Source organism: Bemisia tabaci, chromosome 5 (genome assembly GCF_918797505.1).
Source record: "Bemisia tabaci chromosome 5, PGI_BMITA_v3".
Taxonomy (NCBI): domain Eukaryota; kingdom Metazoa; phylum Arthropoda; class Insecta; order Hemiptera; family Aleyrodidae; genus Bemisia; species Bemisia tabaci.
Window position 1 is genome coordinate 28437629 of NC_092797.1, and position 14882 is coordinate 28452510.

Consider the following 14882-nt stretch of genomic DNA (forward strand, 5'->3'; position numbering starts at 1 on the left):
GTCATCATAGTTCTGTCGAGAAATATTAAATTGATTAGATCCTGAGGGGCCGAACAACTTTAGTGAGGAATGCACTTCACTCAAGAGATTTTAGTGTATTTTTGGTGCGTACACATACGATACATGACCTTCGTTATTGCCCTTTCTTCTTGATTCACTGTATCAAGTCCTGCATGTTGTAAAGGGAAATGAAGAGACCAACCAGCTGCAAGTTTCGTCATGCTTGTCAAAATAAGATTGATGTCTTAATCTATAAGGCATTGTCAACAAGCACAGAGTTTCTGAAGCTTTGACGGAATAAGTCATAGCTGAGTCAGAACTTATTTCGTCTGTGCATAATAAAGGGGTGGAAAACGATGAGACTCAGATAAAATCAAAAACTTTATTCTTCCATTTTTGTATACAAGATTTTACATACAGACAAAACTAAGAGAAAGTGGGAAAAGGAATATTCTTTCAGATACTCATTTTTCATTAAATTAGTGGAACACAAGCAGGAAGTTGAAAGTGCAAACTACGATCTTTCAATACCCCTCATTTTACTTATAGACTTAGATGAACTGACAAAATTATACAGTTCTACACTTGAAAGTGACTACAGTGTGTAAAACTTTGAAAAACTAGAAAGTGCTTAATCTGATTTACAAAAAAGTTCAATAATTTAAAAGATTCAGATCATGCAGTGCAGAGCCACTACATCTATTGAGCCAGAAATTAACTGGCATAAACGGACACTTTCCTCTTGAAAACATTTAATCTAGGATCATTTCTCGCTTTCTCTCACTTCCTTGCTCTTTCTCTTTTAAAAAATTATAAAACCGGTGGAAACAAAAAACCTTAATAATAGTATGTTCATTTTCAAATAAAAACTCAAAGTGGCCAACAACAGAATAAAATCATGAAAGAAATATTATTCTAAGATTGGAGGGAACGATTAAAACACAAAATTTTGAAATTACTCATTCCAACTAGTAGAATTTTAACATAACAAAGGGTAAAAATTAAAGTTAGAATGGTTATAACTTAAAAACATCTTGAAGATATAAACTGGCTTCATAAAAGGGCCTCGTGATGCTTCTGTGGTTCTAACATATCACTGAGTTTAGCATAGATGGCTAATTCAATTGAGCTGCAATCAGGAATTATCATTACGCAAAATATGTACATCAAACTAATTGTATGATGAACTCAGATGAGTTTTTTCATGCGTAAATACAGCATTTTAAAACGCCTCCAAAAGGAATGAACGACGATTATTGTCAAACAAGAGTGCATTTTACTGGAATAGGAATACATAGGTGCATGCAACACAAAGGAGATGAGAAAAAACTGAGATTGTTTCACCTATAACTCACAATCGTTGCTTCACATCTTTAATTTATCACCTACTGTTCTCTGTCTGATCCACAAACTATTTTGGTTGGGGGAACTTTACCAGTGAGCTGAAGTTAAAAAAGCATCTAAAATGGTAAAAACCTGCCTTCTCGAACTCACATTTGATTATTCCTAGGATTACTGTACAAACATTTGTGGGTAAAATAAAAGTTACACATACAAATTTTTCCTTGAAGGTTTTATCTGATAGACTGTGTAATAAGAAAGAAAGTTCTCTCTTCTTTTAGTGCTTTCCCTGACGCAAGAAAATTTAAGGATTTTCCAAAGTTTTCAGACCAACGAACACAGTGGTATGGGTACTTTCCTTCATCAAATACAATACAAACTTCAGATTTGCTTCAAGTCATCAAAACATGAAGAATTCGTCATAAAAAGAAAATGTAATCAAAATTTCAAGTGATGCAGATTAAAAGCATACTAAATTCAGGAATGTAGCTCAAAATTGTGCAACTTCCTAATGAAGAAGGTTAAATAATTTTTCTTGAATGACAACAAAATTATTGGTGAAAAAAAGGAGAAAAAACCAATGTACAAAATAGGTACCAGTATACTGAGCAGTATAAGTGGCAAAAGAGAGGAACAACCAATGTACAAATAATGTCTGTTTCTGACTGATAGCATTTTTACTCTTTGTTGATTCAACAAGGAGACACATCTTTAGAAGCGTCAGAAAAAGTACAACTCATGTCAGATAAGTTGGTAGTCAAATACTTTTGAATGTCATGCGCAATAAACTAATGTACATCTCTGTGCATTGCAGTGTTGCCAGCAGTTAATCCCTGATGACTATTGGACGACCGCAGCGTAGTCGCTTGCATAAGGAAAGTAAACAATGGCCAACTTATTTGACATGAGTTCTAGTCAACAGAGTTGATCGTCGGTGGAAATATAAAAAAAAAAAAAAAAAAAAAAAAAAAAAAAGTTTGTTAAAGGAGAAAGAAATGAAAAGTGAATGAAGCTGTTGCATGATCCAGAAATTGTCATGAGTTTAGGAAAGACAATTTTAGCAAAAACTAGTTTTCTACCTTGAAAACAACTTGTTTGACTGAGAAAAAAGAGACTGAAAGTTTCAAAAACATTTCCCATTGGGCTGAGGCTTAAGCATATGAAGGAACAACTCATGGTTTTAACTACTGCCAATCCAATGTAACATGGCCACAATACAATGCACATCAAGAACCAACAACATAATTTAAGAATATGACAAAAAAAAATATAAAAGCAGCAATGATATTGCGAGCATGGTCCGGATACATAACCTCTTGATACATTTGCAAAGTAAATAAACAAATGCAGGTAAAAGGATACGGAGAGGTCAATTCTTGTTCTAATTTTCTAAAAACTGTTGGTGTTATACTTTTCCATTAGAAATGAAATCAGATTTGTGAGTATGAAAGTCACTTTCTCGGCTATGTAAATTGGGGAAAAAAAAAAACCCAGAAAAATGTAGGTGTTGTTTTTTTTTCACTCACTGTCCGAAAATGAATTACAAAGAAAATATGCGACAACCCTATTTCGTAGAAAGTTGTGATATCAGCCGGCTGGTGGAGCATTTTAAATCACTTTAAATTGCCTTGTAAATACAAGGCAATTTCAAATGGTCTACCAAATAAATGGAAGAACGGTTTTCCCATAGTCTGATTATGAACACTCAACCTTGCTCGGATCTACATTGTCTGGTTTCACTGTTAAGACCTAGGTTACCCTAGCCTGAACTAATTTCAAGAAAATGCATTTGAATGATTTGCAATCTCAGCTGGCATGCTAGAATGGCAATATACCGAGTCACTAGCAGACCAATTGAAAGAGTATGAATTGACAGTTTCCAAGAATTTATTTCAGACCAAACAGATAAAAAAATCATTCTGGCATGAAAATTTAAGAAGGATTTAAACGTTTGACTTCATCCTTCCATTCATACCTAGCCCACTGATTCATTCAGTACTTGACAGACAAACTGAGTTTTGGCTCCATGAGCTAAAAGAAATAATTGTGAAACAAGATAAATCACAGAGAACTGCATGTCCTGTACCTAAAGCTGAAGATGGCAAAACTTGAAAAACAGTCAGTACTTGATTGTACTTGTCAGTAACTTGATTGACAGTGAAAAAAAATGCCCACCACTTTAGACAGTTAAACGTCAAGCATTGATAATCTGGATAACTTTTCCTTGGAACCGAAAGAATTTACAACAGTCAGTAAATTTAGACAAAAAAATATACATATGATGAACTGAAAAAAAAAAACAGAGTTGCAAATTTGAAAGGGAGAAAAATGTTTGGTACTTTTGGAAACTTTGAGGATGATGAAAAACCCACTTACCCAGAATAAAGTACAACCAATCAAGATTGTTTAAATACTAATATTTGTCTGTACAATTTGTCCATTGCAAAAATTGCAGAAAATTTCCCTGTCCGTTAATACATGTTTTTCTACCAATTACATTGGTGGTGCCGGGTGCAATGAGGAGTTCCATCTTCAGTAATCTTCATACTTGGAAACATATTCGTCCTCGCTGAGATCAAATCCAGTGACCTTTGGTTTAGAATTATTTTGCTTGAATTTCTTTGCATTTGCTCCGTGATTATCTGTTTGAACATGCGATGCAAATTTTTTACGAGTCTGACCATGATAATTACAGTAATGGCAGTAGAACTTACCTGAAAAGTAAACCAACATTTAACTTCAAAGGCTGTCAGGATAACATAGAACTGATCTTAAAACTAAGTCAGAAATTATTTCTTTATGGATTCCAAGGATAACCAGGATCTTAAGAAACACACTGTTGGCTATCTATTAACTCCTGATAAATCACTTAAGACAGAGACTAGCGAGAAGGAACTACTATGTTTTATTTCATCTTTTTAATAATCTTGAAGTTTATTAGAAAAAGGAGCACAAGACTTTTTTTTTAATCCATTTGCATCTATTATCCTCTATTACCCCTTGTGACAAAATGTATTTGATTTATCTCTAATTGGGAGGAAAATATAATATAGCATTAAAATTTTCGGGTGCAAGAATTTATAATATTTACTCAGACTCAACAAGACGCGTACATTTTGAAAAGGGAGATTCATTGAAAAATGATTGTGTGCTATAATATTATGAATTATGATGAACTACCTATTATGAAAAATTACACTTATATCACACAACATTAACTGTAACTTTTGGATTATTGGGAGAGCAAACAGTTAAATTTAAATATTTGACTGAAAAAGTACCTGAAGGTGTACGAAACATGGCAAAAGCTTCCGAATCATCAACAAAAAATTTTGGAACTGCAATTAGAAACCAGGAAGTATTACACTTTTAGAATGCATATAAAATGTCTTCTTTGACGAGCAACTTGTCGACAAAAACAAAACCAATAGACATGCCTTTGAAGTTAAATGGGTATTAAAAATGGTATCAATGTCGCAGGCAAATAGACAGGTCAGGCATTTTGTTAAATGCCTGGGCAAATAGTTAAATATTCGTATTTAGACTGAAATTCTGATTATTTTGCTAACTGTAGACGAAATAATTATCTGATCATGTGGAAAAGACTTCCCTGTAAAAACTTGTTCCATACGATCATAAATACGTTTTTTCTGGTCCTTTAATGCGAATTTATCTCAGAATATGCAGCATTTCATAAAATAAAAAGTTTTCACAATTTGGACAGATGAAGAATTAGGAGAAGCAGTTTTGAACGGAAAATAAGATGACAGTTTGTACTTGAGCGGGTTTTTTGTCCCAAAAAATTGAAAATTAGAGAGGTCTTTGTAAAAACGTGAAAAACCTTGTAAACTCTAAAAATTTAACTATCTGCCCAGGCATTTGATAAAATGCCTGATTTGACCATTTGCCTGCGACATCAACACAGCGAGCAGACAAAAAATAGATTCCATATAATGGCAGCTTGGGAAAAAAGCTTTTAAAAAAAGAAATTGTAGATATTTGAGTAGTAGCACTAAATTTGTAAGATTTTTTGGTATAGTAGCCAATGCTGCAAGATGAAGAGTCCAAATCAAAATAGATTTGGCAAAAATAAATCAATTGAAACTTATGCAGACATTTCTAGTCAAAATAGGGTATCACCTCGATTTTTTTATTTTTTAAATCAGCTACTGATCTGAGATAAATATTACATGAAAAAGACTGATACCACTGCTGTTATTTCTACTAGTTACGTGTTAACTTAAAGCATTTATCCCTTACAATGGTGCCTATTCAAGAAGCTCGGGACCCATTTTGCATACATATAAATAAATGTAAGTTTTTCTAAAATTTTGCATTTTTTCCATATCCTAGCACAATCTACTATACCAACAAATCTTAAGCTTTCTAAAATTGAAGATGTCAGCCTTCATGATTGGCTCAGGAGAGTTCCTTGCTCTTGAGACTTTGGAGATAAGCAGGGCAACATTTAGCCGATAGGGACCCATTTCCCTGGAAGAGTGATAGCAAGCTCATTTTAGATAGCGCGGGCAGAACTCGACATTTATTCTTGTAAAGAACAGTTTTAGGTCCATCACTTTAATTTAAATTATTAATTAGTGTTGGTTTTTTTTTTTAAATCAAACCTTCACTGCATCTATGTTTTCTTCGACCATACACATCTTACTGACAATTTTTAATTCTAAACCTTAAAAATCAAAATATTAAATTGTGATTGAAAGGGAGCAACTTGAGACTCAGTTGAGCAAAATACAAATCGTTTGACAAATATTTGCGGAACTTACTTGGGGTGACAGCACATGGATCAACTTTCCTCAAGTTTTTATTATGTCTGGCACCTTCTATGTGGGTCTTGTACTGGTCACTAGAACTACACTGCACATTACATAATTCACAGAAGAATCTGTTGACAGGAAACAAAATGAATATTAATTTTAGAGCAATAGGTTAGAGCCTGAAGATGTTCAGTGATCAATTGATTGAAAATAGTGCTTTCACGTTTTTCAGAGAATCATTACAGCTATGGAATTTTGCCAAAAATTATGGACAAAGGCCAAAATTTGTCGAATAGATGAAAGAAAAAAATGGACACTTTCATTAGCTTATTCAAGTTGAGTTCATCACAAAAAAATTTTCATTCAACAATGATTATAAAAATAGCAAGTTCATTTTTGTACTTACGGTTTGGAGATACTTGGTACAGAATCAATGGGTTTAGTTTCAGATGCTGATGAAAATCCTGTGCCAATGCCAAACCTTCCATCAGCTCTGTGAAAAAAAATAAATAGATAAATACAATACGTAAGATTTTCCTTGTTACAAAAAGATGACGAGATGAGAAAACATTAAAGAAAAAATCACTTTCCCTGAACCTAAGCATAATCAAACTAAAGAAATCCGAAAGTAAGCAGAAGTCCTGTTATGTAATTAGAAACATTTTCGGACAAATTGTACTGATAACTTCGCTTTTACTTCTCTTACGGATAATTCTTATATTTTTCCAGGTTTTAGGTTTACTGCTATACATAGGCTATAAAGATGACAAAACCAAACTTACAAAAGCACTAAAGAAATATACCTTTCCAATTTCTCACTCCCTTTTGATTTATTTCATCTACTTTCACTAAGAGGAAATCCCTTAAAGATGAATGGTTCAGGACTGTCACTATAATAAACGGATGATAAAAAATTAAAAGATAGAAACTTACAAGATACCACTTCTTGCTGCATTCACCATCGCTTTTTTATGTTTCTTCCCTTCATAATGTTGATTGGCATGAACAGAACTATTGAAGATTACCTTGCATACTTTACACTCTCTGTTTTCTTCATTTTTCAGGTCCTGTTATAAAAAAAAACAAGAAACTTATCAGTCATTTGAAGAGAAACTAAAAAAATAATAAAATAAGAATGTGAAAATACAGAGCAAATTGAATGCTGAGCTGACAATATCTTCGAATGGATCTTTCCCACATAAAAGATAGGGCCAACTGAGTAGACTTTTTATAAGTAAAGTGGACATCTAGACAGGGTAGTAATTGAGCTTTTTTGAGAAATGTTTTCTCATTAAAATCTCTTGCAGAACAAGTTGGACCCAGCAAAAATGTTTAAAACTCACTCATGAGGGAAAAATTAACATTCATGGTTTACATTAGAATCAGAGGATTAAAACTTTCTGCTTGCAAAAAAACCAAAATTAACGCAAGTCAAATCGGGGAAGGGATGAGTTGTGGGAGGGGGGATAATTTTGGAATTTTGTGGGCATGGGGGCGGCCCTAGAACAAATTTTGCACGGGGGGGGGGGGGGGGAGGCCAGCGGAAGCCCGTTACGCCACTGGTGACACAGACACCTAATGAGATGATACATGATTTCCTAGCAAATTGAAGACAACATTAAGATTATAAAAATATCTATGTTTCGAATCATGAAAATTTTGGTGAGAGAAAATATTAGCTTGTCTTTGCATAGTAAAAAAAACTTTAGGAGAGAAATACAGACGTTGTTGCGTTGCGTTGTTGTCCGGCGTGCGGAAATTTCCGTGCATTCCTTAAATAGAATTCGATTTACATGGTAAAGATTGTACCTGGACCGAGGATTTCCTTCAGGAAACCGAATTTTGTTAAACAGATATTCGTTGAATAGAATTTAATTTACATTGAAAAGATAGGGATTTTTTCTGGGCCACGAAAAAAATTTGTTAATTAGAGGAATTTGTTAAATCGACGTTCGTCATTTTGAAGTTTTAGTGTAGAAGCATAGCGTTTGTGTATTTTAGTATCATCTTCAACATCATACGTAGGAGCCTCTTCCACAACGCTCTCTGTGGCTTTGCGATAAGGAACCACCCTGTTTCCCTATACTCCCACAGCCTGTCAAGAAGCTGGCACTTCCTTGTGTTAGGAACTAGATGTGATCTCATAAAAATATACTCACATCTTCAGGCTTTGTTATCTTGGGTATTTTCACAGGAGGTTCATCATTCACCCCACATTCATTTTTCAGGAAGTTTTTCACTTTCTTCAAATGAGGCTTGCCGTTATAGTGCATTTTAGTTTGAATCATGGATAGCATCTACCAACAGAGAATAAATACAATTGGAAATGTAAATTTACACACACAGCAAGAAAGAACAACACTCATTTGTTCAGTTTATGCAAGTAGAACGCATTTGAAAAGTGCTTAAGAAAATAAGAATTTACAAAGAGCAATAGTGAGGTACTAAATTAAATTATTGTGTTTATGTTTCAGGCTCTAATTCAGTACATGCTCAAACCTATAATTCATGGAACTCGACTTGCGGTTACAAGACATGCTGCCTTTTAGGAGCAAGAGAGGTCTTCTCAGAATCTTAGTCCATTTTTACTTAGTCCTTTTTTGATTACTACACATAGCCTCCTACAAATTTTTTACCTCATGTTATCAAAAAAGGGTGATCTTATCCTGATCTGGTGACCATCAGACTTCAACAATAGGTCTGTTGCACTACTTATAAAAAAATAACCATTCAAGCTATCCCATGCAAGTAATAAAACCTGGGACCTAAGGTGCAGCCACCATACTGGAGGAATTTCCGATTTCAAATAATGTAGGTAGATGGCTTGAGGTATTGATCTACTTTGGAGGGTACTAACTTTCCCTGAAAAGATGTTTTGATGTTTTTATTGTAGCTGACCCTCCAAGACTTCACATGTAATGAAAGGATAGCTCAAAAGTACAACTATTCAAAAAATTCAACTTCAGTAGCTGAGGATTTTAAGAAAATTTCAAGCCTGAACTTGAGCTGACTTTAAATGCCTGAAATTTTTGAAAAAACAAAAAGAGAGGTCTGATGGAAGTAAAGTGACTGTGGAATTCACTTACATTAACTTTACACAATTCGCACGTGCCCACGCTGAATTTTTCAGTGACTTTGGCTGGCAGCACAACAAAATTTGCTGTTTCTAGATTTAAAAAGAAAAAAAAGATTACTTGTAAAAAAGAAGAAAATACAAGAGGGTTAAAGGTAAAATATCATGAAGACAAAGAAGAATACACAAGATGTTTGGCAGTATAGGGTAAGGAAAGATCTAAAGGGCAAAATATTATTACACAAACTACTATCCAAGTGTGCATGAAATGATGGCAGTTGAGAATAATACTGTGCAAGATATCAAAACCAAGCAATTGATGGATGATGGAAGGTTGGTTGTTCAAACTAGTGTTGGGAAGGACAAAAAGTTGGTGATAGGAGGTAGGCGAGAACCGAAGGTTTGCCTGATAATGTCCTACTGTGGCCTGTCGGCCTCGTGGGCTGTAGTAGTTACTACTGGCTCTACAAACAAGGAGTACCGGGTTTAATTCCAGGCCAGGTGATACAAATTTGATGGTCTCAGGCAAGGGCCATCTGGGATTGGGATATTAAACATCGGAGTAGCCCTATGGGATACTTGAAAATTGGTTTAAAAAAAGAAAGAAAGAAAGGAAGGAAGGAAGATCTATGAAATGATACGTTCTATGGCGACCTGAAGTCGCAGACCAAAAACAGTCTGAAAAATTCCTCAGGGGATTCAAACGTAATGCAGAAAAATTGTTGAAAATCAGTGAATTATTGACCAAGCAAGCTGTGCAAAGTCGTATTAAGTAGATAGGTAATGATCTGACAATAAAACTCATAAAATAAGCGTTGTGCTAGCTTTCTAAGTCACTCATACAAAGAGTGCAGCGATACATTTGAAGAATTTTATGTAGGAATCCTTGGAAAAAAACCAGTACAGTGGACCTGACATTTTTCGAGAACATGACTCAGCAAGAAAAGAGCTTCTGATGCTTGAAATCAAATATATGAATTGACTTCTTGTGACTTTCACGAGAGAGCACTGTAATGGAAACTTGAAAATTTGCCTTCCAACGAGTCCACTCTCAAAATGTCAGTTTGACCACTGTAGCATGAGATTTTTCCCATAAACCATCAACAGTGTTGTTGCCATGGCAATGAGACTCATCAACTACAGCCAAAACTGACATTTTTGATTTACAGGCATGAGGAGTCCTGAGTGGGAACATGCCTCCTTCTGGAATCATATATTTCTAAAATGAAACATTGAAACACTTTGAACAATACCTGGTAAAACTGTTTCCAGTAGCTGTTGCATAGGGGTTAAATCTTTTAATGGCTCTAGCGGCGTGGTAGATGGTGCCCTCTTTATTTCTGCACATTTGAAATAATCTTGTGGGCCAGGTGGTGACTGTCCTTGATCATGTACAAAACCATGGTTATACACGGGAACTGGAGCACTTGCGACTTTTATCGCAGGGGTAGGCGAGGGAGGAGGAGCAGTATTTTGTGGAGCCGGTGTTTCAGGTACGCTCTGATTACCACTCGGAAAAGAACCATCATTCATTTCAGAAAATGATCTCTTCGGAATCCTGAAACCTGTGTTGCCATTGCTCACTCTCCCATTTTCTGAAAACAGAAGAAAATTTAAAAAAATTAAACAGGCCTTCGTCAATTATATTCCTTAAAACCTTGATTGAACGGAAGCACCCTAAACACAACAGGGCAAATAAACACTTGTCTTTTATTGTCATTGATCTCACTGTGTATTTCCAGCAATCAAAAACTGTAAATGGCCGGCTATGTTGGCTAAAAACAAGCATTCAGCATGGTACCCTTTCACATGTACTTCTTTCCCAGACTTCAATGTTGCCGTTAGGAGGCCACTACTTAAAGGGCAGATGCACCTGCGAGCTAGTCGCGCGTCTTGAGCGGCGAGTTGGCCTTCGGCCGTATTCGGCAATCTTTGTGGCCAATCAGGTCGCAGTTGGCCCAAAGTAGGATCGGATCCTACTTTTCCGGTCAAGACGCGCGTGTAGCGCGCAGGTGTATCTGGTTCTTTACTGTCAATTTTTCCACCTTGGACCACAATTTTACTAGTTTACTAAAATGCAATGTAGTAATTGTAGTATATTATGAAATATTACTGCCTCACCACCGTTCATAATTTTGTTTCAAGTAATTTAAGCGAGCTAAGAGCAAAAACAAGGCTGCAATCAAGAAGACTCCTTAAGAACAAATTTTCTAAGATTCCCCTTGAACAGATTTACATCGTATTTATGCATTCAGATAGGTGCAAAGCAGCTCTTCCTATCTGATATGCTATCAAGTACATGTTCGCTGCTATAATGTTTTTGATATTTCAGATGTGCACGGCATGTGAGTAATAACACCCTTACTTAACAAATTGTAGATATTTAAATAAATGCCTATCAATTTCCAATGATAGCAGTAATAATAAATCTGTAATGTATACTGTCAAAACTTCTTTTTCATTTTTATCACAGGGCTAGAGAAAATTACAAAATATGGACAGTTGGGAGACAGTTTGGACGCAGCAACACTGAGGAGTGATGAACATCAATTTAATTTCGCAGGTGGCATTGAAGTGGATTATTGTGATTATTTGGATTCAGTTCAGTATAAAAGAGAATAGCTGCGTTGTCGAAGTAAACAGTTTGGGACCGTTGGACAACGGAATTACCCGATTCCGAACGCTCGGCGTTGTTCGACTCCGTTCGGATTGCCCGATGTCCTGGACTGTTTACCAAACGGAAGTCGGCAAGTCATCGGTCTCGGGTGGTATTTGAGAGCATTGAGCTAACCTCTAAATGTAATTGTGCACACTCAAAACGAAACAGTTTTTAGTCAACGGAGACGTCCGACAATGCGTTTCCCAACGGGTAAATCGACGGTCATGTGATATCTGTTAGCGTTGAGCAGCCCAACACAAACGGAAAGTTTACTTCAACAACACACCTAAAATCTATGATGATATAACCTCAAATAGCAACTGTGATAGATGTTCTATCGATGGAATTCGGAACTAAGAGGTACAGTAGGCTACAGGGTTAAGCCAAGAAAGCCTAATCTTGGCTACTTCCAAAGTGTTGCATAAATTTAAAATTAAAAGTCAGTTCCTGAGATGCAATTAGTTCAGGAATTGAACTCAAATTTACAAAAAAATGCCTTCTTTGATTCAGGTTGCAGATGGCGATAATGATCAATCATCAAATCCATCAACATAAGAGTCAGCCGTGCAGCTGATTGATACTTACAAGGCTACAAATTTTTATTCTTGGATCCGGAAAAAAGTATGGTGCCTAAACCAGGGAAACATACGATCATGATTCGATGAAACCGTAGATTCTTACGGCAGCATCTCAACATCAATGGTTTAGATCACATATTCTGTGAAAGAAGCAAACTGTGCAGCACGGTAACTTTGACCACCATATCTCATCCAAATGTTCATTTTGTAAATCTTTATTTGATGGAGAAGGTTAATTGTGGTCATAAAAAAACCTCCAATACCATTCCCTCAATGCATCATGAGTTCCAAATGGTACGCAATGCCAACAGACTACGAAGACTTGAAGAGGTTATTCAAGAAATATTGGTGGTAATTTCTACGACATTGTAAGAGAAATACTTACCGGCAACCGGAGAAAAGTTTTTAGGCATGATTAACAACACTTTTCTCAAATTCCAATGGATAGGTAACAACTTCACTAGCGGTGCATCAACACGCGTTCAAACACAGTAGAGAAATTACCGCTGATTTGTCACTTAAATACGCTAAAGGACGTCCAGGACGAAACGAGGAATGATTAAATTTCGCGAACGAGATCCAGCAGAAAGTATTTGATAAACTACAGGCAGAATATTCTCAAAAACGATCCTGAACTTTGAAAATAATTGCGAGGCTTCGTTCGGTCGCTTCGTCGTCGCCGAGATAACAACTCGGATCAACAACAACATCGGTAACGATGACCGGTGAACAGAGAACTATTTCCGTTGCGACGCGCGAAAAATTCTGATTATTCAAAAAGAAAGCTGAGTTTCGCACAACTTCAGTCGTGCACAACTCGAGAAAGAGAAGCCCTCGACGCAGCGGTCGGCATGTAACACATATTAGCGCCTACGAGACTGCATGAATACTTCACGCATTGCGTCAAACACAGTACGGTCGACAGCGGTCGGCGCGGCGTGAAACGCACAGTGCCTACAGGACTACATGAATACTTCACGCATTGCGCCAAGCACTGCATTGCGCCACACAGCATTGTGGTCAGCGCGGCACAGTGGCGGGAGTTAAAATTATTAAACCACATTTATGTTTGTTCTTTCTTGATTTTTTATTTCATTTCTTACAAATGAAAGGCCTTGTCCCCACAGAGATAGGTTTACGGAACTGAACTTTCGCGCGAAGTTCCGTGAACTTTTGCCAGTAGTGTTGACAGGACTTACGCAAAAAATGTGTCTAACACGAGTGAACGCACCCTTCTCCCTCCAGCACGTTCATTTGATGGTTTTTTATTGATGTTTCAAGATGAATGAGAAGAGGGCGGCACAATACAGGCGGCCCATGGGCGGCAAGTAAGGTAAATCCGGCCATGCCTTTGAAGTAGTTGGAACTTGTATTTAATCGACGGTGAAATCCTAAACCACGTATCTGCAGTGTTTAGAAACCTCCTGTCCGATTTTTTTTTTTTTTTTTTTTTTTTTTTTTTTTTTTTTTTTTTTTTTTTTGACGGAGAAAAAATCAACACCGTTCCTTGAAATTACGACGGTAAAACTCCAAAACTGCACGTATCTCGATTTGAAACGTTGCAGGCTTCCTGTCATATTTTATCTTTTAAATTGAAAATTACTCAACGTCAATTTGTATAAAGTTCCGTGAATTTTTTACTCCGAGCGGAGTAAATGCTGAAAAATAATGACAGAAATGATGCAGGCATGTTTTTCTGCGATAAAGTAAAAGAGAAGCGGACATTTTTAAGCATTGCAAACGAGATACGTGGTTTGGTAGTTTCACCACCGATAAACGAAAACGCGATGACATAATATGTGAACTCGTAATGCTCCGTTTAAATACCTATACTGGCTAGTGAGGTGTCATGCAGATTCGGAGGAAAAGTTTTAAAAAACGAAACCGGATAGCATCTCTCCTTCCTGCGGCTGTGTTGCTTCGTATCCCTTGAAGCACCACTAAGCACAAATATTACAAACGGAAACAACCACACCATAAAAATAGCTAGGGAAAGGACAAGCGTTAATAATGACGGCGCAGAGATAGAACTATTCGTACTTGATGGATGTCTGTGTTGCATCTGCAAAATTGAAGGTGCGATGGTGCGAGGAGTGAACTCTGAGTGCTCTGGTTTATGCTGCCAATGAGTTATCTAAGCGTCGCTCAGATTTGGGAGAAAATTTAAGAAACGAGGCCAAATCTATTCTATCTTCGGCTGTGTCGACAATCGATTTTTTATTTTTTTTTTCAATTTGATGCCTGATTCTTCCTTTTCGATGTAAATTGTAGACCTTTATCTACGGCTCGTGTGTGCCGGCTCCATACAACACGCAGGGCACAAGTTTTTAGCCAGCTTTGGGTCAATTTAAGCCGGCTTATAGTCATCTATAAGGGTTAAAAAACGATATATGACGGGAAGTCTTAAAAGTCTCAGACCAAAATACGTGGTTTGGTATTTTTAAAATCGATACTTA

At 36.4% G+C, this 14882-nt stretch overlaps 1 protein-coding gene across 2 annotated transcripts; it reads right to left on the minus strand.

Annotated features, from left to right (window-relative positions):
- Nucleotides 1–368: 368 nt before the first annotated feature.
- Nucleotides 369–13123, minus strand: LOC109037869 (zinc finger protein 346). Of its 2 annotated transcripts, XM_019052718.2 has the most exons (9): nt 12812–13123; nt 10443–10784; nt 9203–9282; nt 8276–8413; nt 7050–7183; nt 6523–6609; nt 6126–6244; nt 4623–4679; nt 369–4055 (listed from the first exon to the last, which is right to left on the minus strand). In XM_019052718.2, the coding sequence occupies exons 1-9, from the start codon at nt 12837–12839 to the stop codon at nt 3874–3876; spliced, it is 1167 nt and encodes a 388-aa protein (XP_018908263.1). In that variant the 5' UTR covers nt 12840–13123; the 3' UTR covers nt 369–3873. The 2 variants fall into 2 exon arrangements, with proteins under 2 accessions (XP_018908263.1, XP_018908264.1); XM_019052719.2 differs by lacking the exon at nt 4623–4679 and having other exon boundaries at nt 369–3983; nt 12812–13122.
- Between the last annotated feature and the right edge of the window lie 1759 nt (nt 13124–14882).

What these genes read in the sequence shown, in the direction of transcription:
- LOC109037869 (XM_019052718.2), bottom strand. Translation starts at nt 12,839, where the DNA reads ATGCCTAAAAACTTTTCTCCGGTTGCCG. An exon ending in GTACCAAGTATCTCCAAACC is followed by an intron (nt 6,245 to 6,522) that starts GTAAGTACAAAA and finishes TCCTGTCAACAG; the next exon opens with ATTCTTCTGTGAATTATGTA. An exon ending in TCCATGTGCTGTCACCCCAA is followed by an intron (nt 4,680 to 6,125) that starts GTAAGTTCCGCA and finishes TTCTAATTGCAG; the next exon opens with TTCCAAAATTTTTTGTTGAT.